At 38.2% G+C, this 22436-nt stretch overlaps 1 protein-coding gene across 4 annotated transcripts in view; it reads left to right on the top strand.

The window, feature by feature from the left end:
• Positions 1 to 22436, top strand: part of ZNF277 (zinc finger protein 277) — a 115398-nt gene that overhangs the window by 82115 nt on the left and 10847 nt on the right. For all 4 annotated transcript variants that reach the window (XM_036863529.1, XM_036863531.1, XM_036863530.1 and 1 more), the window contains 3 exons: positions 5396 to 5487; positions 9740 to 9850; positions 12423 to 12555. In XM_036863529.1, the coding sequence (XP_036719424.1) occupies positions 5396 to 5487; positions 9740 to 9850; positions 12423 to 12555 (336 nt within the window). The remainder of the gene's footprint in view (positions 1 to 5395; positions 5488 to 9739; positions 9851 to 12422; positions 12556 to 22436) is intronic.

Raw genomic sequence — 22436 nt, 5'->3', positions numbered from 1 at the left:
AAAACCTAGAGTAGAATCAGGTACAAAGCAATGTGAATGCCATTCTAAAGATTGTGGATTTTATTCAGTAGAAAACAGGGAGCTATTTCATGTTACTTTAAGTACCAGTTTTAATTGTTTCACTTTCAGATAAAGTCATTACATATTTATATGCTAGGTTTTTTTTTTTTTAAGGTCCATTTACAATCAGATTTTGACTTCCATCTCTCTGGACATGCTTCGGATAAACATACTTTTTAAATGTGTGTGTACAGGGAAAGTCTTTCCTATAAATCTGTCCATCTGGTATCTGGTAACCTCAGTAGATCCAAATAGCACAGAAGACAGAAATCAGAGAAAAAGCATCCCTATGAGGTAAAAATAACTCCCACAAAGCCCATCCAAATACTGGGAGCTACTCTTTCTCAGATACCAAACAAATTTGACTTAATTGTATCCATAGAATTTGATTATCTATTTTTCTTTAGCTGGATTTTAGTAATTCCTATAATCTTGTTCTAGTTTAAGGAGAAAAGCAGGAGGTCTATGCAGAGGATAGCAAATGAAAAGGAGGTGTAGATGGCAGAGCCAGTTGGTGGGTACAGAAGTAGACTCACTGACAGCGATGACCATAAAAGAGTGAGACGGAAGGCCAACCAGAAGAGCACAACAGTTTAGAGTCATTTGTAGGGACAAAGAGATCCTGAAAGTAAATTGATACGTTACAGTACAATATAGTAGTAATTGTTCATAGCAAGGACCCTACATCATACAGAAAAGGTTAAATCATATCTCAAGTTTTGAAAGTAGGGGAAACATGAGGGGTGTCTTGGAAACCATTTTGTGTAAAACTATTAACCCTTTAAATACCAAATTAAAATTTCTACGATCAAGAAAATCTACTTAGCCAGTATACCTCTTTTTATAATTGTCAGAAATAAGGCATGATCGCATTTGTATATATTATATCTCCTCTTATTTTACCGTGTTCTAAAGCCTCAAATGCTGAGAAGTAATCCATCTAAGATTGATCTAAATGAAGTTTTTGTGTGGATATTTTGTAAGAAAGATTTTTATGTTGCCCTACCTTTCCAGATATCTATCCCCTGGATTCTGAACTTGTTTGTTCACTAAATAGAAAGGTTATTGTTATATGCTATGTGTCTAGATATGCTACAGTGGGTACATTCTGAGAAAACAAAAGCAAACGTGGTATCCAGATATGGCACCAAGTAGCTTTGTAGCTTTAAACAGGTCACCCTAACATCTCTTTATAGGGAGTTAGTCCGTAGTTTCATGAGATCCCTTTCAGTTCTCAAATTCTAAAATGCCAGTACTGAGCAGCATTGGTCAGAAGGAAATCTTACTGGAGAGGTTAGATGTGGTTAGTAGAAATAGAATATGTTAATGGAGAGACAGGAAAATAGCCAAGAAGGAATAGGTAGAGTATTCATGTTATTGCAACCACAAGAGTCAAATATGGCAAGAATACAAGTTGGAGCTGAACAGTTGCAGCAGAGAACCCAACCAAAGCTGAACTACCTGGTGGCCATGTCCATTTTTCCCAATTATAGAACTCTTTCTTACATTGATGTTATTAAAATGAGAAAAGTCTTATGCAAATGAAATAAACAGAAAGCAGAGGTGAAACAATAAATGGTTTAATTAGCTCCCCTTGGCGGAAGGTCTGGAAAAGAGTTTAAAAAGAGTTTGTGCAGTGAACAAAAGGCAGATCTTGAAAGAATGAACTTAGATAAAAACGAAAGGAGTTGTATGGGACCTGCCAGATTAGGGACGACACAGGTACTCTAGAGCCCTTGTCTCTCTTACTGTGGTTGTAGGTAGTGCAGATAAGCTAGCAGAGGGTTCACAGTGCCACCTCATCACCATGTGAGACAAGCTCCAGAATGCGAACAAAAGAACAGCGTGGTTTTAGTTACTTGCCATTAAAAAGTGGCTTCTTGGGGACTTCCCTGGTGGCGCAGTGGTTAGAAATCCGCCTGCCAATGCAGGGGACACAGGTTCAAGCCCTGGTCCGGGAAGATCCCACATGCCACGGAGCAACTAAGCCCATGAGCCACAACTACTGAACCTGCGCTCTATGAGCCCACGTGCCACAACTACTGAAGCCGTCGCGCCTAGAGCCCGTGCTCCATAACAAGAGAAGCCACCGCAATGAGAAGCCCGCGCACCACAACGAAGAGTAGCCCCCACTCGCCGCAACTAGAGAAAGCCCGCACGCAGCCAAAAATAAATTAATTAATTTTTTTTAAAAAAGTGGCTTCTTGCTTTAGTGCCCTGTCTACTCCATGCTCCTTCTAATTCACCAAAATGTAAATTAGGCTCTCCTAAGAAGAATCCATTTATACACAACTTCAGGTGTCTACACTCAGGTTGTGCAATTCAGGGTCAACTGATGAAACTTAAATTTGGCCAAAGAAAACTGTAGATGGCTTAGTATCACTCTGGTTTAGACTCACAAATCTTTTATATTTGTGCTGAGTCAAAACCAAGGAAATATTAAGTTGAATAAGATTTTTCTTTAGCCAACTTTGGGTTATATCATCACCAGCCTGAGAAATATGAGATGATGATTTTTAATACGCATTAACAGTTCTTGTAGGCTGAAAACAGGAGCAGGCAGAGAAAGTATTGCTCAGCCTTACTGTGGGATATTTATAGTGATCTTTATCAAGAGCTTTATCTATTGGGTTTTTGTTTTTGCTGCTGCCAAAGTTGTAGATACAGGGCTCTGAAATGTGTTTTCTCTTTTTTAGTCGAACTATACATGTTTGTAAAAGTTCGGTTTTCCTTTCATTTGACTTTTACTGTCACTTTGAGTTTTTATGTAAGATTCACTTAAACTTAAAAAGCAATAATTAAAATTGTCTGATACATCAACCTTACTCCCTTTATTTCTTTTGCTTTTATCTATCCACTTGCTGCCAGCATAAAGCCCTAAACTTCTTGAAGTAAACAGTGTTCTTTTGTATTTGCTGTGTGCCTGAAGTGTTAAGCAAGGTCTCTCCATTCTGTATGTCAGAGCTCCAACATATTCCAGTGCTGTAATTTCCAGAATCCCCATTAAGCTTCACAGCCCCTGGAAACTCCTCTGTAAAGTCTCACAGAGCCCTGCCCTGTACATGTACAGCTCAGTATTTGGACAAAGGTTAAAAGAACCCCAGTCCAGGTTTCTTGAGCTCCTCCTCTGCAGCTCTCTTCTTTCTAGTACCTTGTCCCACAAATTCCTCTTGCTTTTGTATCCTGAATGCCAGTCTTTTTTTTCTTCTCCACCAAGTGAGGTAGATACATAACCTTCATTTGGGTTTAACTTCTCTATGTTGCAATTTGGAAAACACTACCCAACAGAAAACTGGCAATGTATTATTTTTTTTACTCATCGATCACAGTCATGTGCTATTATCCATTTTCTTTTTTTTGGCGGGGGGGCTGTGTTGGGTCTTCGTTGCTACGCATGGGCTTTCTCTAGTTGCGGTGAGCAGGGTCTACTCTTCATTGTGGTGTGCGGGCTTCTCACTGTGGTGGCTTCTCTTGTTGCGGAGCACAGACTCTAGGCACACAGGCTTCAGTAGTTGTGGCACGTAGGCTCAGTAGTTGTCACTCGCGGGCTCTGGAGCGCAGGCTCAGTAGTTGTGGCACACGGGCTTAGCTGCTCCGCGGCATGTGGGATCTTCCTGGACCAGGGCTCGAACCTTTGTCCCCTGCACTGACAGGTGGATTCTTAACCACTGAGCCACCAGCGAAGTCCCTATTATAGATTTTCTGAAAAAAGATAAGATCTATGAAGCAATTTGTTTTACAATAGTTTACAAGGGGAGGAGAAGTGTGAAATCCATTTTTTCATCATGGCTGAAACCAGAAGTTGATTGAATTGATTTTTATCCTGGCAGCTTCTTAATTTTTTTCTTCGGTGGATTAATATTTCTAAATGTTTGGTGATACATTTCCAGAAATGCCACATGGAATTTATTAAGCTTCTAGATACAAGCTCATTTTTTATGCTGTCCTACAAATATTTACAGAATCAGCAATAAACTTTATGAAGTTCGTATTTTGAGCTTCATGTTATAAGAATAGCTGGAGAGTCATATGCAGGTGTAAAATAAGAACAGCATAAAGACTTTCTTTTAATTTCAAAGAGTTTTCATATCCGTTCAGAAGATAAAAGCAAGCAAAAGAGATGATGGTAAAGCAAGTTACCAGTTATTGGGGAATTGACATCAGGTGAGCTCATTAGTTACCAAGGAAACCAGTAGAGGGGCACACCCCTCAGCACCCCTTTGATGAGAACCGTCACTAGCTGGGGCCTGGGGCAAGTACACAGGAAGGTCAGTCATGTGCGTAGGGTATAGGTGAAGCAGGCACTGGTTGGGCAGGGGATGTACAGAGAGCAAGAGAACAGCCATCTTGAGTGGCCTGACCATACACATGCACAATTTGAATTCTTTACATAGATTTCTGATCTAATCCTATAGACAATGCTATGAGGTAATATTTTCATTTTCATCTTAAAATTGAGAAAACTGAGTATTAAAGACGTTAAATAAAATATTGAGTACAAGTGAGAGCCAGATTCAAATCTAGTTCTGTTTGATGTTTCAGAGTCTGAGCTCTTAACTATTGTATTGTAGTCCAGAAATGACTACGTGGCAGAAATGGGAATCAAGTTGGACCTTAAAGAACAGTTAATACTTGTAAGAGTGAAAAATCAAAGAGAAATAAAATAACCTCATGGAAAAACAATGTGTAGAACCACCCTGATTAGAATAGGGTGTTACCAATGTATATTTTAAATTATTTGAGTTGGAGAGTAACAGGATAATTGTACATGAAAATAATTTTAAGTTTTCCTAGCAACAAAAGAGAGGATGGATATGATAGAAAAAAAGGATTGAAATAAGGCGGACCCTCTAAGAGACTTACTTATAGTAATCTCATAATGACTGATTAAAGACTGGATTCAGGGTGATGGCATTGGGAATGGTGGAGAGAAGTAATATGAAAGACAGTCCAAGTGAAAAATTGATCAGAACTTGATTACAACCTAAACTGAGAATTACAGAAAGGAGCACATTTTTGCTTTTGGAAGAGAGTGAGGTTGGGAGATGATTAATAAAGACAGGAGGAAGGACAGAGTAGTGAAGGATGGTGAGACCCTATTGACTTTAAGTTTCCTACATAGCTATCCTAATGGTATGTTGTCTGGCATTTAACAGTATAGACTTGGAGTTTAGGTACAAGGACAGGAATGGAGAAATTCAAAATATCATCAGTGTTCACATACTTCCTTTATGCTTCTACCCCAATTTCCTCCCATCCAGACTATGACATTTTTCATTAGCTAACTATGGATTTATTAAAGATAATATCATATATCTGTATTTCTACTTTACAGAAAGAAATTCTGGAACAACAGCAACAAGAACGAAATGATAACAATTTTCAAGGCAGTTGTATGTTTTGCAATGAGGAGTTCCTCGGAAACAGGTAGCAATTATGTATGTCTTTAAATTTTACTGTTTTTCATCTGAAGACTTATCAGAACATCCACAATGGCTGTATAGACTAAGTTCTATGGATTGGCTCAGAACACTTTTATATATCCACAGTAATTTTTTTTTAATCCACCAGACATCAAAGATGGAATGTAGTTGCTCTAAGCAGAGTAGGGGGATAAATTTTTTAAATGCCAGAAATAGAATTGTGTTTAATGTTGTAGGGCTTTTTAAATTGTCCGACAGGCAAGACCACGTGCAGCAAACTACAACAGACGTGCCCTTCTGTATTAACCTGTTAACTCTAAACCTTTGGCTGGGACTTCCCTGGCAGTCCAGTGGTTAAGGCTCTGTGCTTCTACTGCAGGGGCCACAGGTTTGATCCCTGGCTGGGGATCTAAGATCCCAAATGCTGAGCCGAGTGGACAAAAAAAAAAATCCTTTAGCAGTTTTTGGTGTTTCACTTTTGAACATTAAAAATGATAAAGATCTAAGGGGGAAAAAAATGGGGAACTGGTAATTCTGTCACCAACCCCAGCTGGCCCAAAACCAACTGGTGTACTGTAATTCAGTTCTAGTGCTAACCACCCAGAGTTAGCATCAGACTCTACAGGTTTAAGGGCATCATCCCCAACAAGCCTGCCCACACTTTAGACACCAGCCACAAGTTCAGGGGTTCCCCAGGACACCTGCACTTTTGACCAACTGGCTACAAACTCATGGCTTCCCACCAATAATTTGCATGGGTTCATTAATTCACTAGAATGGCTCACAAACTCAGGAAAGTGTTTATCATAAAGGATACAGATCAGGAACAGTTACATGAAGAGACACAGAGCAGGGTCTGAATGGGTCTTGAACACAGAGCTTCTATGCCTTCTCCTCAAAGAATCAGGATATATCATCCTCCTGGCACATCAGTGTATTTACCAACCAAGAATCTTCACTGAGTCTTGGTATCCAGAATTTTTACATGCTTCATTATGTAAGCATGATTGATTTAATTATTGAACTTAATCTCCTGCCCCTCTCTCCTTTCTGGAGGTCAGGGTGGCTCTAAGTCCCAACCCTTGGATCACATTGTAGTCTTTCTGGTAACCAGTCCCCATCCTGAAACTTTCTAGAGGCCTACCACAAGTCACTTCATTAGCAAAGGTAATCTTATCATAGAGAAATTCCAAGGATTTTTGAAGCTCAGTGCCTGGAACCAGGGACAAAGACCAGACAAATTTCTTTTTATACAACAGTAATATTTACAAATGTACATTCACTGAAATATAAATCATGAAGTTGTAACCTCTAGGAAATGGGAATGGTTTCAGTGACAGCATACAATGGACAATCAGAAAAATATCATTCTTCCACCCACTTGAAAGAAAGCAGTCTTTAGTTTCTAAAAAAAAAAGAAAAGCCTAGCACAAACTGACATCGTTGTCTGAAAAACATTAAAGAGGAGAGGGTAGCTATTTGTTTGAATTTAGAAAAGGGTTTGGATGAAGCATCAATGTTGAAAACACCAGTGATGAAGATTTGATTCTCATATAGATCAGTTAGCATAGAGAAAAATCTGTGCCAAGGTCACTAATTATGCTTCTAACCCTGTCAGTTTCAAAGGGCTTTATGGGGATGGCAGTGAGGACCACCTCACTATCAAAAAGTTTACCAAGCATTGCTACTTCTTTTTAGCATGTTATTTCTGATTTTATGTTAAAACTATTATTAACCTAGTGAGGAGACGTGTGATTATTATTAGGAATCTCTAGTATTAAAAAGCTATAAATATTTTTGTTTTCTACAGCTTAAGTTTTTATGATAAATGTAGGTACTGATGTGATTTGAAATATATGTCCATATGATATGAAATTCTGATAATATTGGTATTTCAATTTACTGAATCTTGGTGCTCCTATAATGCCTAATATAATCCTCCTGTTCTTTTCTACCTGTATCTGTATTCTCTGTTGAGTGGGGTGACGTGGGAATTAAGTGAACTCCTCAGTAGTTTTGATTGATTATGTCATTGTTCTCTAATAAATGAAATTTTTAAGAAATTAACCAATGACAAAGATAAGCAGCATCTCATTTTTATAAAATGTCCCCTTTCCTTCTGCAGTTCTTGTTTATGAAAAGGTCAGTTTATAATAAAACATTAAAGATATAGCCTGATTCCAGCTATGTACTTTATTAGCAATGTTTTGGGGTTATATTTGTGTCCTCCCAGCCTAGGGACATAAAAAGAATAGAAAGACAAAGGATATGGGTTAATGATAAGGATAGAAGAATAAGTACATTCTTGCTACCCTACATCTATTTCCCCTCTCCTATACGCTTTTGACTCTGGAATGTATGAAGCTGTTTCTTTCAACCTTAATCTAAAATGTGTCTCCTGTAAACAGCATATAGTTGGATCATGTTTTTTAATCCATTCTGCTAATCTCTGCTTTTTGGTTGGAGTGTCTAATTTATGTTTAATGTAATTACTGATGAGATGGGATTTACTTAGACCATTTTGCTGTTTGTTTTCTTTATGTTTTAAGTTTTTTTTTTTTTATTTCTCCCCTCCATTACTGCATTCTTTTTTGTTAAATAGATATTTTCTAGTGTACCATTTTTATTCCCTTGTTTCTTTTACTATATTTTTTGAGTTATTTTCTTAGGGGCCCATTCACTATCCACTACAATTCACTGGAGATTACAATTAACATTTTATTTATTTATTTATTTATTTTTTTATAAATTTATTTTTGGCTGCACTGGGCCTTCGTTGCTGCGCATGGGCTTTCTCTAGTTGCAGCGAGCGGGGGCTACTCTTCATTGTGGTGTGCAGGCCTCTTATTGCGGTGGCCTCTCTTGTTGCGGAGCACGGGCTCTAGGCGTGCAGGCCTCAGTAGCTGTGGCACAAGGGCTCAGTAGTTGTGGCTCGCAAGCTCTAGAGCACAGGCCCAGCAGTTGTGGCGCACGGGCTTAGCTGCTCCACGGCATGTGGGATTCTCCCGGACCACGGCCCAAACCCACATCCCCTGCATTGGCAGGCGGACTCCCAACCACTGTGCCACCAGGGAAGCCCCTAACATTTTAACTTAAAACAATTGAGTTCAGATTAATACCAATGTAATTTCAACAGTATACAAAAACTTTGCTCCAACGTAGCTAGCTCCTTCCTCACTCCTTTGTGCTATTGTCATACAAACTACATCTTTATACATTATAAGCTCATTAACATGTCTTTAAAATTGTTACTTCATGCAGTTATTTTTACATCAGATATGGGAAGAAAAGATTTGTAAACAATAATTCATTTAATACTGCCTTTTGTATTTGACTGTGTAATTACTTTTACTGGAGATTTTTACTTCTTTATGTATATTTGAGTTACTATCTAGCATCCTTTCATTTTAGCCCAAAGGACTTCTTTCAGTTTCTTGTTGGGCAGGTCTGTTAGCAGTGAATTTTCTCAGGTTTTGTTATCTGGGACCTGTCTTGATTTCATCTTCATTTTTTTTCTTGGTATGGGTCTCTCTGATTTATTATACTTGAAGTTTATTGGGCTTCTTCTGTTTGGAGTAATGCTTTCCATCTAATTTGGGAAGTTTTTGGCCATTATTTCTTCAAATATTCATTCTTCCCCTATCTTTCTTTGCCTTTTGGGAATCCTATTATACAGATGTTGGTAGATGGCATGGTGTCTGAGGCTCAATTTATTTTTCTTCATTCTTTTTTCTTCTATTCCACAGACTAGAAAATCTAAATTGATCTTCAAGTTCACTGATTCTTTGTTCTGCCAGTTCAATTTTTCTTTTGAGCCCTTCTAGTGAATTTTTCATTTCAGTTACTGTACATTTCATCTCCAGATTTGTATGTTTTTTTTTTAATTTCTGTCTTTTTATTAGTATCCTCTTTTTTATAAGATATTATTCTCATACCTTTTTTTGATTCTTTAGACATGGTTTTCCTTAATTCTTTACACATATTCTTATTGTCTGATTTAAAGTCTTTGTCTGACAAGTCCAACATTTGGGCTTCCTCAGCGACAGTTTCTGTTGACTTTCTTTTCATATGATAGTGTTTATATGCATACTTACTTTATAACATGTCACTCTTTCATAGCCCAGATGTGTGTTTCAGTGTTTAACCTTTGCTTGTACTTCTAATTAGTGTTGTTATCATTATACAAACACTACTCATGACCTGATTTGTTCCTGGATAAGTTATAAATAATGCAGATTGCTCAAATTTCTTCCTAGATCTGTTCTTTTGAACCACATGGCCAGAGAACACACTTTCAACATTGGGTTGCCAGACAACATTGTAAACTGCAATGAATTTCTGTGTACATTACAGAAAAAGCTTGACAAGTAAGTACTTTTTTATGAAACATGACCTGAAGCTGTCTTAATCTTGGATTCTGTTGTGAATTTTTACAAATTAATTTAATAGTCAGAAGTAACTCAAGAAATGGAATTTTCTCATTTCTCGTGTTGGAGGAGTTCACATTTTGTATGACAATCCTTATTTTTTGTAGATCATATTGCCTTTTAGTAGTTTTAAGATATAAATGTCATATATACCAAACAATGTATATGCCATTATAAGGTAAGTTATTATATAGGGTATGAAAAATATACTTAACCAGCCTAAGAAAGAGAATGTTATTATTTCCTTTGAATCTCCCTGTGTGCCCTTTCTCATTAGTATCTCCCCCAGAAACCACTATTCTTCATTTCAGATTCATCATTTCTTTACTTTTCTCTATAATTTTTCTACACATTTAGTAAAGTAAATATATTGTCACATTGCTAGATGTTATTCAGTTTTATGTGAAACATAACATACTGATTGCATTCTTTTACCTTTTAGTATTTATTCACATTTATATATCATAACACGCCACTTTTCTCAAGGTCATATTCTGGCAACCTTGAGTATCTAGAGTTTAGCTTGTTGAAATAGGGAAGGAAATTCTCTACATCACCAAAATGGCTTTCAAAAATCTATCCACTTTTCTTTCTAGGAAAGGGCCCAAGATTTTTACTCTCAAAACCTAGTTTTATTCATTTAATATAATACTAATGAATGTGGTATCTCAGACCACAACATTTGGAGCAATAACATTGAGAAAGAAATACCCATTATAAAAAGTTCTGAATTCAAATTCTGGTATCAACAGTACATTAAAACAAGTCTCTTCACTCTTTTATTGAATGACCCTTCATTTATAAAATAATACCAGGTGTGCTTTCTAGCAAGATTAGCAGTAATGATATCCCTAATCACCTTATTGCCCATAAATTGTTTACTATAAAAGAATATAGTTACTTCTGTGGCATAAATAATTGAAAGGGTGTTTAGTAAAGATGAAAAAGAATTCAGAATAGAAACAACTGATTTCAGTCATTTTGTTGTCGAACCCAAGTTCATGTGCCCAGCACACAGTGAGGCCAAACAAACCAAAATATCAGAGTTTAGAGCAGAGAAAGGTTTATTGCAAGGGCCATACAAGGAAAACAGGTGGTTCATGCTCAAAAGACCGGAACTCCCTGATGGGTTTCAGGGAAGCATTTTTAAAGACAAGGTGAGGGAGGGGAGTCGCAGGTTGTTTGATCAGCTTGTGCACAGTTCTCTGACTGGTTGATGGTAAGGTAACAGGGCAGTGTTACAAGGGTTAACTTTATCAGTCCTCATGCTCCAGTAGGTCTGGGGCCTATGTGCTCATGGTCATCAGGTAGTTAATTTCTTCCTTTTGGTGGTGGTTTTAGCATCGACATGAGACACTATTATCTAGGTACTTCAGGAAGGAACTAAAGATTCCGTGGCTGCCATATGGCTGATTTACTATTCAAATTCTTACAAGTTCTCTTGACCCAACTGCTATTTTTGTCATTACACGTTCACATCCTTTTGATCATTAATTCTTAGGCTTTTGTGACTCAGGGGAGGCTTGTTTTCTACAAACAAGAGGTAGGCAGAGGACAGGGTGGGAGGAGTGTGTCCTGGGAAGGCCCCATAGGGTCCTGCTCAGTTGCAATTTCAGTGTTTTCATGTATACTTATTCTGTGTTACTCCAGAAAGTAGAACTCAAATGACTGTTGGGTAATCCAGACAGTATCAACTGTCAAGCTTAGTATGAGAAAGACATTTTGTTAGTAATCTGTTCAAAACTGGTCATTACTGCCTCATTAGGTAATGAATTCCCAGTCAGTGGAAATATTCTAGCAGAAGGTACATGTGAATGATAAGATAGTAAAAATAGCACTTACTGTATGCTATGAATGTGCTAGGTATTTTATTCGTATATATATCAATAAATTAAACATGTATACATATATTTATATTTTGTGTGAATTATTCTAATGATTATGAATTTATGTGCACATATATGTATACATTATCGTAAAAGTTCTCTAAAATGTAGGTATTATCATCAGGTTAGAGAGCAGAAAATGAGTGGTAACAGAGGGGTCAAGTAACTTGACCAAGTCCCACAGCTGGAGCTAGGAATCAGACCCTGCAAATTAGGTCACAGGATATACCAAACCATGGACTAATTGTTATACTCAGTGGAGGCAACCAATGCTAGTTATCATATATTTATGTGAAGAACATACCTACATTTTCATTTTTAGAATAGGTAATTCGATTAGTAAAGCACCAAAATCATTTTTGGATAATTGCTATCTATATCACAGTTTTAACTAAATAGCCAAGTTGGCCAAGTTAGCTGACCACAAAATAAACCACAACGTGCATCCTCTAAAGCCAAATGAATAAAATGAGAGGGATTCCAGAAGGATATCATATCCCATTTGAAGATTCTGTGAGACCTAAAATGAATAAATTATAAGACCCAATAATAATAGTAATAAAGGGCGATTGCAACAACTATTCCGAGAGACTTATTTAATCTCAGCATTTGTGTCTTTCTTGTAGCTTGCAGTGCTTGTACTGTGAGAAGACCTTCAGGGACAAAAATACACTTAAAGATCACATGAGGAAAAAACAGCATCGTAGGATCAATCCTAAGAACAGAGAATATGACCGATTTTATGTCATCAATTATTTGGTAAGGCTTTCTTTTCTCTTCATAATTTACAATTTGATTGCATATCTACAAACATCAAAATGTAATTGAGGGATTCTTGCAAGCAATGATTATCTTTAAAATGGTTAGTTTACAAAGCGTAACTTGATTTGTCTTTCATTTGCCAGATGTTTATATAGTAAAAAGGTCATGTCTCTACAACTCACAGTGATCTTGATAAAATAAATAAATAAATAAATAACCATAAATACCTGGATAGCCATGCATTGCCCCTCACTGATTGTCTATTACCATGAGTACAGGGATTTCTGTACTCTATTCAAAAAACATTGTTGACTTCTGGATGTGCTAGATGCTATGCTAGATAAATGTTTACGGACAGTCTCTTCACTGATTCCTTTTTCCCCCATTAAAATATCTTCCCCTTTCCCATCAAATAAATAAATAAATAATAAAAATTTGTCTTTTTCATTCTCTTGGGCCAGCTTATTTTTAATGGAAATTTTAGAGAAACCAAGTGATTTCACTCGGCAAGAGGACTTTCATTTTTGGACTAGTAGGATGGACTAATTGGGATACCATGTCAAAGATTTTAAATACTTTCGAAGCTCTCCTAGGCCAGAAACCTCAGTACCATTTGCTGGCCTCTGTAGATTACAGTCCCTTTTATTTAAGAAGAGGTATTCAGTTGGAGGCAAATGTCCATCTCTACAGGGGCATTTGGAAATTTAAGAAGGGAGTTTTGATTGACGCACTGAGTGGAGAGTGCCCCCAGTCTGCTGATTTTTTTAGGTATACATAACAAAGGAGGGAAACTGTTGCAAGAGGAGGGACCCGTTCCAGGGCCGAGACTGGGCTCTCATCTAACACTCAGAAATGAATTGTCCAAGGAGACACATGTGCTGACAAAGCAAGAGACTTTAGTGGGAAGAGGCACCTGGGTGGAGAGCAGCAGAGGGAACCCAGGAGAAGTACTCTGCCACGTGGCTAACAGTCTCAGGTTTTATGGTGATGTAGTTAGTTTCTGGGTTGTCTCTACCAATCATTGTGACTCATGGTTCTTCATGGTGGCGTGCACATCTCTCAGCCAAGATGGTTTCCAGCAAGAAGGATTCTGGGAGGTTGGTAGGACATATGGACTGGCATCTCCTCTCTCCTTTTGACCTTTCTCAAATTCTTCCAGTTGGTGGTAGCTTGTTACTTCCACGTTCCTTACCAGGATCTCCTGTTGTACAATAACTCATGCAAGTGGTTATCGTGCCTATCCAGGGTGGACAGTTTCAGTCAGTGGTTCCCTAACAAAACTACTCATGAAAAGAGAGGGAGTTAAGTAATTCTCCAGTAGAATTGAAAGAAAGATGGGCCCTGAACCAAGATGGCAGAGTAGAAGGATGTGCTCTCACTCCCTCTTGTGAGAACACCAGAATCACAGCTAGTTGCTGGACAATCATTGACAGGAAGACACTGGAACTCACCAAAAAAAATGCCATACATCCAAAGACAAAGGAGAAGCCACAACGAGACGGTAGGAGGGGCGCAATCACAGTAAAATCAAATCCCATAACTGCTGGGTGGGTGACCCACAGACTGGAGAACACTTATACCACAGAAGTCCACCCACTGAAGTGAAGGTTCTGAGCCCCACGTCAGGCTTCCCAACTGGGGGTCCGGCAACAGGAGGAGGAATACCTAGAGAATCAGACTTTGAAGGCTAGTGGGATTTGATTGCAGGACTTCAACAGGACTGGGGGAAACAGAGACTCCATTCTTGGAGGTCACACACAAAGTAGTGTGCGCATCGGGACCCAGGGGAAGGAGCAGTGACCCCAGGGGAGACTGAACCAGACCTACCTGCTAGTGTTGGAGGGTCTTCTGCAGAGGCGGGGGGTGGCTGTGGCTCACCGTGGGGACAAGAACACTGGCAGCAGAAGTTCTGGGCGTGAGCCCTCCCAGAGTCTGCCATTAGCCCCACCAAAGAGCCTAGGTAGTCTCCAGTGTTGGATTGCCTCAAGCCAAACAACCAACAAGGAGGGAACCCAACCCCACCCATCAGCAGTCAAGCAGATTAAACTTCTACTGAGCTCTGCCCACCAGAGCAACAATCAGCTCTACCCACCACCAGTCCCTCCCAAAAGGAAACTTGCACAAGCCTCTTAGATAGCCTCATCCACCAGAGGGCAGACAGCAGAAGCAAGAAGAACTACAGTCCTGCAGCCTGCCTGTGGAACAAAAACCATATTCACAGAAAGATAGACAAGATGAAAAGGCAGAGGGCTAGGTACCAGATGAAGGAACAAGATAAAACCCCAGAAAAACAACTAAATGAAGTGGAGATAGGCAACCTTCCAGAAAAAGAATTCAGAATAATGATAGTGAAGATGATCCAAGACCTCGGAAAAAGAATGGAGGCAAAGATCGAGAAGATGCAAGAATGTTTAACAAAGACCTAGAAGAATTAAAGAACAAACAAACAGAGATCAACAATACAATAACTGAAATGAAAACTACACTAGAAGGAATCAATAGCAGAATAACTGAGGCAGAAGAAAGGATAAGTGACCTGGAAGGCAGAATGGCGGAATTCACTGCTGCAGAACAGAATACAGAAAAAAGAATGAAAAGAAATGAAGACAGCCTAAGAGACCTCTGGGACAACATTAAACGCAACAACATTCGCATTATAGGGGTCCCAGAAGGAGAAGAGAGAGAGAAAGGACCCGAGAAAATATTTGAAGAGATTATAGTCGAAAACTTCCCTAACATGGGAAAGGAAATAGCCACCCAAGTCCAGGAAGCGCAGCAAGTCCCATACAGAATAAACCCAAGGAGACACACACCGAGACACATAGTAATCAAAGTGGCAAAAATTAAAGACGAAGAAAAATTATTGAAAGCAGCAAGGGAAAAATGACAAATAACATACAAGGGAACTCCCATCAGGTTAACAGCTGATTTCTCAGCAGAAACTCTACAAGCCATAAGGGAGTGGCATGATATACTTAAAGTGATGAAAGGGAAGAACCTACAACCAAGATTACTCTACCTGGCAAGGATCTCATTCAGATTCGATGGAGAAATCAAAAGCTTTACAGACAAGCAAAAGCTAAGAGAATTCAGCAGCACCCAACCAGCTCAACAACAAATGCTAAAGGAACTTCTCTAAGTGGGAAACACAAGACAAGAAAAGGACCTACAAAAACAAACCCAAAACAATTAAGAAAATGGTCATAGGAACATACATATCAATAATTGCCTTAAACGTGAATGGATTAAATGCTCCAACCAAAAGACAGAGGCTTGCTGAATGGATACAAAAACAAGACCCATCTATATGCTGTCTACAAGAGACCAGCTTCAGACCTCAGGACACATACAGACTGAAAGTGAGGGGAAAGAGATATTCCATGCAAATGGAAATCAAAAGAAAGCTGGAGTAGCTATACTCATATCAGATAAAATAGACTTTAAAATAAAGAATGTTACAAGAGACAAGGAAGGACACTACATAATGATCAGGGGATCAATCCAAGAAGAAGATACAACAATTATAAATATATATGCACCCAACATAGGAGCACCTCAATACATAAGGCAATTGCTAACAGCTGTAAAAGAGGAAATCGACGGTAACACAATAATAATGGGGGACGTTAACACCTCACTTACACCAATGGACAGATCATGCAAAATGAAAATAAATAAGGAAACAGAAGCTTTAAATGACACAACAGGCCAGATAGATTTAATTGATATTTATAGGACATTCCATCCAAAAACAGCAGATTACACTTACTTCTCAAGTGCGCACGGAACATTCTCCAGGATACATCACATCTTGGGTCACAAATCAAGCCTCAGTAAATTTTAAAAAATTGAAATCATATCAAGCATCTTTTCTGACCGCAACGCTGAGATTAGAAATCAATTACAGGGAAAAAAAACATAAAAAACACAAACACATGGATGCTAAACAATACATTACTAAATAACCACGAGATCACTTAAGAAATCAAAGAGGAAATCAGAAAATACCTAGAGACAAATGACAGTGACAACACGACGATCCAAAACCTATGGGATGCAACAAAAGCAGTTCTAAGGGAGAAGTTTATAGCTATACAAGCCTACCTCAAGAAACAAGAAAAATCTCAAACAATCTAACCTTACACGTAAAGGAACTTGAGGAAGAAGAACAAACAAAACCCAAAGTTAGCAGAAGGAAAGAAATCATAAAGATCAGAGTAGAAATAAATGAAATAGAAACAAAGAAAACAGTAGCAAGGATCAATAAAACTAAAAGCTCGTACTTTGAGAAGATAAACAAAATTGATCAACCATTAGCCAGACTCATCAAGAAAAGGAGGGAGAGGACTCAAATCAATAAAATTAGAAATGAAAAAGAAGTTACAACAGACACCGCAGAAATACAAAGCATCCTAGGAGACTACTACAAGCAACTCTATGCCAATAAAATGGGCAACCTGGAAGAAATGGACAAATTCCTAGAAAGGTATAACCTTCCAAGACTGAACCAGGAAGAAATAGAAAATATGAACAGACCAGGCACAAGTAATGAAATTGAAACTGTGATTAAAAATCTTCCAACAAACAAAAGTCCAGGACCAGATGGCTTCACAGATGAATTCTATCCAACATTTAGAGAAGAGCTAACACCCATACTTCTCAAACTCTTCCAAAAAAATGCAGAGGAAGGAACACTCCCAAACTCATTCTGTGAGGCCACCATCACCCTGATACCAAAACCAGACAAAGATACTACAAAAAAAGAAAATTACAGACCAGTATCACTGATGAATATAGATGCAAAAATCCTCAACAAAATACTACCAAACAGAATCCAACAACACATTGAAAGGATCATACACCATGATCAAGTGGGATTTATCCCAGGGATGCGAGGATTCTTCAATATACGCAAATCAATCAATGTGATACACCATATTAACAAATTGAAGAATAAAAATCATATGATCATCTCAATAGATGCAGAAAAAGCTTTCAACAAAATTCAACACCCATTTATGATAAAAACTCTCCAGAAAGTGGGCAGAGAGGAACCTACCTCAACATAGTAAAGGCCATATATGACAAACCCACAGCAAACATCATTCTCAATGGTGAAAAACTGAAAGCATTTCCTCTAAGATCAGGAATAAGACAAGGATGTCCACTCTCACCACTGTTATTCAACATAGTTCTGGAAGTCCTAGCCATGGCAATCAGAGAAGAAAAAGAAATAAAAGGAATACAAATTGGAAAAGAAAAAGTTAAACTGTCACTGTTTGCAGATGACATGATACTATACATAGAGAATCCTAAAGATGCCACCAGAAAACTACTAGAGCTAATCAATGAATTTGGTGAAGTTGCAGGATACAAAATCAATGCACAGAAATCTCTTGCATTCCTATACACTAATGATGAAAATCTGAAAGTGAAATTAAGGAAACACTCCCATTTACCATTGCAACAAAAAGAATAAAACACCTAGGAATAAACCTACCTAGGGAGACAAAAGACCTATATACAGAAAACTGTAAGACACTGATGAAGGAAATTAAAGATGATACCAGCAAATGGAGAGATATACGATGTTCTTGGATTGGAAGAATCAATATTGTGAAAATGACTATACTACCCAAAGCAATCTACAGATTCAATGCAATCCCTATCAAATTACCAGTGGCATTTTTTATGGAACTAGAACAAAAAATCTTAAAATTTGTATGGAGACACAAAAGACCCCGAATAGCCAAAGCAGTCTTGAGGGAAAAAAACAGAGCTGGAGGAATCAGACTCCCTGACTTCAGACTATACTACAAAGCTACAGTAATCAAGACAATATGGTACTGGCACAAAAACAGAAACATATATCAATGGAACAAGATAGAAAGCCCAGAGATAAACCCATGCACCTATGGTCAACTCATCTATGACAAAGGAGGCAAGGATCTACAATGGAGAAAAGACAGTCTCTTCAATAAGTGGTGCTGGGAAAACTGGACAGCTACATGTAAAAGAATGAAATTAGAACACTCCCTAACACCATACACAAAAATAAACTCAAAATGGATTCGAGACCTAAATGTAAGACCGGACCCTATAAAACTCTTAGAGGAAAACATAGAACACTCTTTGACATAAATCACAGCAAGATCTTTTTGATCCACCGCCTAGAGTAATGGAAATAAAGACACAAATAAACAAATGGGACCTAATGAAACTTCAAAGCTTTTGCACAGCAAAGGAAACCATAAACAAGACGAAAAGACAACCCTCAGAATGGGAGAAAATATTTGCAAACGAATCAACGGACAAAGGATTAATCTCCAAAATATATAAACAGCTCATGCGGCTCAATATTAAAAAAACAAACAACCCAATCCAAAAATGGGCAGAAGACCTAAATAGACATTTCTCCCAAGAAGACATACAGATGGCCAAGAAGCACATGAAAAGCTGCTCACCATCACTAATTATTAGAGAAATGCAAATCAAAACTACAATGAGGTATCACCTCACACCAGTTAGAATGGGCATCCTCAGAAAATCTACAAACAACAAATGCTGGAGAGGGTGTGGAGAAAAGGGAACCCTCTTGCACTGTTGGTGGGAATGTAAATTGATACAGCCACTATGGAGAACAGTATGGAGGTTCCTTAAAAAACTAAAATCAGAATTACCATATGATCCAGCAGTCCCACTACTGGGCATATACCCAGAGAAAACCATAGTTCAAAAAGACACATGCACCCCAATGTTCATTGCAGCACTATTTACAATAGCCAGGTCATGGAAGCAACCTAAATGCCCATCAACAGACGAATGGATAAAGATGTGGTGCATATATACAATAGAATATTACTCAGCCATAAAAAGGAACGAAATTGGGTCATTTGTAGAGACGTGGATGGATCTAGAGACTGTCATACAGAGTGAAGTAAGTCAGAAAGAGAAAAACAAATATCGTATATTAACGCATATATGTGGAACCTAGAAAAATGGTACAGATGAACCAGTTCGCAGGGCAGAAATATAGACACAGATATAGAGAACAAACGTGTGGACACCAAGGGGGGAAAGCGGCGGGGGGAGTGGGGGTGTTGGTGGTGTGATGAATTGGGAGATTGGGATTGACATGTATACACTAATATGTATAAAATGGATGACTAGTAAGAACCTGATGTATAGAAAAATAAATAAAATTAAATTAAAAAAAATTTTTTTTAATGCTCAAAAAAAAAAGAAAGATGGGGAGTTCTGGTTCTGACACTTTTCTAAAGCAAATGGAAATTGTTTTTTGCTCTTTAATTTGAAAGAATTTTAATCCACACCCATTGGCCATGAAAGGCATAATTGATAATAATGAGCCATTTTATCTATTGGACAGAAACAAGCATATCCTGAATTATGTTGGAAATCTCTGCTGTTTAGGATAGAATTTTTTCGTGTTCTAACTAATCCTTAGCATATTAAAATAAAATTCCCCTTGAGAAACAAGTGGAATTAGCGTGTGTTTGAAGATTGGCTCTGAGAGGTTGCCATGGTTAGCTAAAAATGTTTTACAACTAGCTAAAGGCAAAGGCACCCTTTGAGTCTTTCAGTCTTCTCTTGAAATCACTCAGTTGTTAATTCCTAGAGCAAACGCTGCTTCAGGGCCCAGCCCAGTCCTACAGGGGGTGGACTTCAGTGTTCAGTCTAAGAATATTCAGCTACTGCAGAAAGCTGTGGAAACAATTTAACAGTACTTCCTTCTGGGGCTCTTTTAAACTAATAGTCAAGAGCTTGGGACTAGCAGAACATTGTATATATAGCTGGAGGTGTTTATCTTTTAGAGGAGACTTCAAAGAAACTGCTCACTCAAATTCTGCTGTCACTTTTAGAAAAGTTTGTTACTTCATTCCCTGGGCATCAAGTAGTGTGACTGTGAAAACTGAAATTATCCGTGAGGACCAGCTGTCTCTAGATGAGTGTGCTAGATTGTACTGCCCACAGAGTGCCCAGATTTCATGTGGGATGAATCATGGCTTGAGAGAAGTGCTTCAAGAGAATGTAGAGGCTTCAGTAACATATAAAATGAAAATTAAATCATTTTAGGGTAATATCGATAGAAGTTTTTGGTTTGGTTTTAACTAGCAGCATTTGAGTACCTGCTATGTGCCAGGTACTGTCTTGGTATTTATATTAAGTCTTTTACTCTTAACCACATCCTTATGACACAGGTTTTGTCATTATCCTCATTTATAGATTAGGCAACTACAGCACAGAGAAGTTGAGTAATTTTCCCAGGGTCACGTAGCTGGAGCTTTCTGTATCAGTTTCCTTCAATTTTTCCTCAGTTTTTACAATTGAAATGATAGTAGTACCTACCTCTTATCCTTTGGGTTGGGTTTTTTGGTCAATTAATGGTGATAAATTCATAATGATCTACACACACACACACACACACACACACATACACACATACACACTTTTGCCTATTATCTTTTACACCAAACTAGAAAGTGAGCCAAGGTCAAGGTAAAACTAACTTTAATCAGCCCCTTATGGGCTCTAACCCACAACCTTACCCATCTTAGCTCTATATGCTTTCCCATTGAGGCCAACAATAAGATTTTTTTTTTCTTTTTTGGCCGCGCTGCGCGGCTTGCGTGATCTTAGTTCCCCGACCAGGGATTGAACCCAGGGCCCCGGCAGTGGAAGTTCAGAGTCCTAACCACTGGACCACCAGGGAATTCCCACTTTAGTTTTTAAAAAGCTAAAAAAAAGAAAAAGAAAAGAAAAGAGAGACATTCATTGTTTATTCCTCTGAGGGAAAAGGCTGACATGAGTATGTGGATGTGGGCAAAAGGTTGAATTGTTGTATTAGTAACTGGTGTCTGCACATCCATTTCTCACATCCTCTTCCCTTCAGAAGCAATTTCATTGGCTGCAAACATTCTACAAATGTTTGAGTGACTTCTAGGTACCAGACCCTGGTGGAACAGAAAGAAAAATATGACAGAACAGGTGGTTGATTTAAGCCACTACTTTCAAGGAATTTAGAGGTTGGTATGAGAACCAGACGTGTAAGCACATTAATTTCAACACTCTGTAATGGTGTGTACAGAGTTAATGTTTCAACCTCTCCTGTAGCAGATCTATATAGCCATTGAGTCATGCATCCACAGTGTCTCACCTCCAAGCAGAATTTTCAGACCAGCAGTAATGGAAGCATCCAGGATATTCTTGGCAAGATACACTCTGAGAGTCATAAAAGGTGGGAGAGCCATAAAAGGTGTCCTGATCCCTAGTCGGCACATGAGGCTGTTTTTGGTCTCTTCTCAGCTCAGCAAATTGATAGATTCCTTTTTCTTTCTTGGGCGAAATAATTTCCATGTTTAATTACTCATATCAAGTTTTTAATATTAACAGACTTGCAAATAAGTATATTAAAGGTCTTTTGCATAGTCTAGATTATCTACTTAGAGTTCTTGCTTTATTTTCTCACAGACAGAAGGGTTCAGTGGAGAGTTGGGGAAGCGAAGGGGACAAGGTCCCAGGCAGTTTCACGTTCAAATACCCCTGCCTCAGAGGGCAGCAGACTGCGTAACGTCATCACTGAGGCTCCACCTACATATTCCTAAAGTGCTCACGTTTCAAGCCCTGAATTTTTCTAAAGGGATCTATTTTTACAATGATATTATCATTTTGACTTAAATTTTTTTTATTTTTAAAATACACAAAGCCATTTGTAACAAAAGTAGGCTCTTAACCTGTTTTTCAGTTTTGTTATAGTTCTCTCTACTGCAGTTATTAATATTTACATTTAAAACACTGTCTCTGTTTCTGATGGATTTCTTGTGTAAGCACGTGTTAAGTTTTTTCCATGTTTTATTGCA

This window comes from Balaenoptera musculus, chromosome 9 (assembly GCF_009873245.2).
Source record: "Balaenoptera musculus isolate JJ_BM4_2016_0621 chromosome 9, mBalMus1.pri.v3, whole genome shotgun sequence".
Taxonomy (NCBI): domain Eukaryota; kingdom Metazoa; phylum Chordata; class Mammalia; order Artiodactyla; family Balaenopteridae; genus Balaenoptera; species Balaenoptera musculus.
The sequence above is the reverse complement of the archived record's forward strand: the minus strand, read 5'-3'. Positions and strand labels throughout refer to the sequence as shown.